Source organism: Castor canadensis, chromosome 11 (genome assembly GCF_047511655.1).
Source record: "Castor canadensis chromosome 11, mCasCan1.hap1v2, whole genome shotgun sequence".
Classification (NCBI taxonomy): Eukaryota; Metazoa; Chordata; class Mammalia; order Rodentia; family Castoridae; genus Castor; species Castor canadensis.
Window position 1 is genome coordinate 47884756 of NC_133396.1, and position 2953 is coordinate 47887708.

General features: G+C 39.9%; 1 protein-coding gene across 1 annotated transcript; it reads right to left on the reverse strand.

Moving 5' to 3' along the window:
* Positions 1–1115: 1115 nt before the first annotated feature.
* LOC109674134 (olfactory receptor 1A1-like) lies at positions 1116–2054 on the reverse strand. Its single transcript, XM_020151197.2, has one exon. The coding sequence runs from the start codon at positions 2052–2054 to the stop codon at positions 1116–1118; it is 939 nt and encodes a 312-aa protein (XP_020006786.2).
* Positions 2055–2953: the final 899 nt, after the last annotated feature.

Genomic DNA, 2953 nt, shown 5'->3' on the forward strand with positions numbered 1-2953 from the left:
GTGCCAGTACCGTGCTGTTTTTATTGCTATGGTTCTGTAATATAGTTTGAAGTTGGGTTTTGTGATACTTTCAGCATTGCTCTTTTTGCTGAGTATTGCCTTGGCTATTCGTGGTTTCTTCTGTTTCCAAATGATCTTTAGGGTAGATTGTTTTTAATCTCTGTAGTGCATGTCATTGAGATTTTGATGGGAATTGCATTAAACATGTACATTACTTTTGGTACTATAGCCATTTTTACTATGTTGATTCTACCAATCCATGAGCATGGGAGATCTTTCCATCTTCTGTAGTCTTCCTCAATCTCTTTCTTCAGGGGTTTGTAATTCTCCTTGTAGAGGTCATTCACATCTTTTGTTAAGTTTAATCCCCTTCATGGACATGATGTAAAGATTTTGGCTCTGATATTATCTGCACAGTTGATCACAGCTCCTACCAGAAGACCAAAGGAAATCAGGAATTTCACCTGGGAGGATCCACCACATCCTGGCTTTGACATCTGGGATGCTGGGTCAGAGTATTTAAAGATTTTGAGAATGAGCAAATATATCTAGCCTGTTTATTGTGCGTCATTATCTGATTACATTTTATAAATATATTTTCATTCACTGATTGCACCTCCATTAATAGCTTTTGGGTTCACTTTACACAGCAAAGATTGTGAATGGAGTCATGTGTTAATATAAGTCTTGGCTACAGAGGTGTACAAGTCTAGTAGGGGTGAATCAACATGATAGTAAATTTGACATGCAAGGAGTGACTTCTAGTCTTTGAAGCATGAGCTATGGTGACCACGCCCCATGATACAAGTCAGGAAAACTTTTTTCCTAATATGTGGAAGTGGAAGTCAAAGCTGAGACTTTCCAAACTTTACTCTTTAGACCATAGGATAGGTGGAACATAAACCCAATACCATGTGGTGCCACTCTGCCAAAAGGAGTGGAAATGTGTTGAAAGTGATAATTTCAATGAGTTGTCTCCTCAAACTATTACAAGATTTCTAAGAAAAGGAAATTCAGGCTGGAAAGATGGAAGAAAGCTTCTTATAAGGAGCTGACAGAATCACTGGATCTATAAACATTTCCCAACTGGTGACCATAGTACCCAGTATATGATGTCACAGTGATCTCACAGAGGTTCTATTGTGGAAGAGTATCCCTAGAGCAGCCTTCATTTCCCGGTTTCTCAGACTGTAGATGAAAGGATTTAACATTGGGGTCACTGCTGTGTACATCACAGTTATCACTGCATCCTTTAGATTGTAACTGCTCAGAGGTCGGAAATACATGCCCATAACTGTCCCATAATACAAAGAAACCACTGTCAGGTGAGAACCACAGGTGGAGAAGGCTTTGAGTGTGCCCTTCATGGATGGAACTCGTAAGACTGTGGAGAAGACTTGAACATAGGAGATAATTATGCAAAGGAATGGCAGAGAGAAAACAACAAGCCCTAGAAACATTATCTTCACATTAAAGTAGATGTCAGAACAGGAGAGCTTGAGCAGAAGGGCAAGGTCACAGTAGAAGCTGGCCACTTCCTTGCTGCCACAGAAGGAAAGATGAGCTGTGAGTAGAGTATGAGGAAATGAATTGGTGTTTCCAACCACCCAAGACCCAACAACAAGCAGGATACAGAGCCGGGGGCTCATAATTGTTGCATAATGAAGTGGGCTACTGATGGCCACAGCTCGATCAATTGCCATTGCAGCCAATATATAGCTATCTGTGTTAGAAAAGGCTATCATGAAATACATCTGTGTCAGGCATCCAAGAAAGGAAATGTCTCTACTACCCAGGAGATGGTTCATCAGTGACTTTGGGATGGTTACAGATGAGAAGAAGATGTCAACAAGAGAGAGGTTGGCAAGGAAAAAGTACATGGGATTATGAAGATGAATGTCAGAGAGAATGGCTAGGATGATGAGCATGTTTCCAATCAATGTGATGGAGTAAATGAACAGGAAAAGGATGAAAAACAAATCTTCCTGTTCTTGCTGCCTGGTAATTCCCTGCAGGATGAAATATGTGGTAGAAGACTGGTTTTCTTCTCTCATGGCTTCTGCAAAAAAGGGAGAAGAATACAGAATTATTAGTACAGCTATTGTGTATCATGACCTTTCACATTAACTTATTTTACTCAAGAGTTAAGCTGGCTCTTTGCCTGACTTTACAAAATTGAGAGGCACCCCATAGTTTGGGGTAAACTCCCTGTTTGTCAATGGAATTAACAGTTATTCACTCCAGGCACTCATGACTAAGAACTGAGCAATCTATGAATCAGTGTGCTCACTCTTCCCATCAGCACCACCATGCAAACACCTCAGATTTGATTATTTCATAATTCAAGTTCATATTCCATTGCCCACTGTCCGTTATGCCTTACAGAGAAATCATAGAAATGGTAAAAATGCAGTTAATTCCTCCTCTCATTCAACACCTAAGACATATTCCCTGCTCTGAAGGACCTTACAACCAGAATTGCACACTCATCTTATTAGGCATTCTAAGTTAAAGACAGCATTCTGAAATCTTGATAAAGTATTCCAGAGTAAGGGGTCTGTCACTAGAAGTACTGGCTTTGAAATTAGGGATGTTTCATTGTCTAAACACAGAGATATCCAAGAGCCCAGGAGGTAACAGGTATCTACACTGGCATTGATTGTAAATCAATCACCAGGATCATTGGATTTTTGTTGTACTAATATGTAGCCCGTGGTGTACCATTCACAAAGTAGATTTTCACCACCTCTTTGAATAGGTTGTGTTTGACAAATCCTCAAATATACATACCCACATGATTTTTCTCCTCAGTCTTGTCTTCCTGTTCTTATTTTTTTTGGTGACTCATGGAACTCCATGGTGGCGGTAACTACTGCTTAATAAACTCTCAGTTGTATTTTTATAGACTTGATCTCCTTTTCCAAGTTTTCATGTTCAGGTGTCAATGACTGGC

Coding starts and splice junctions, on each gene's coding strand:
- LOC109674134 (XM_020151197.2), bottom strand. CDS start 2,054: ATGAGAGAAGAAAACCAGTCTTCTACCACATATTTCATCCTGCAGGGA.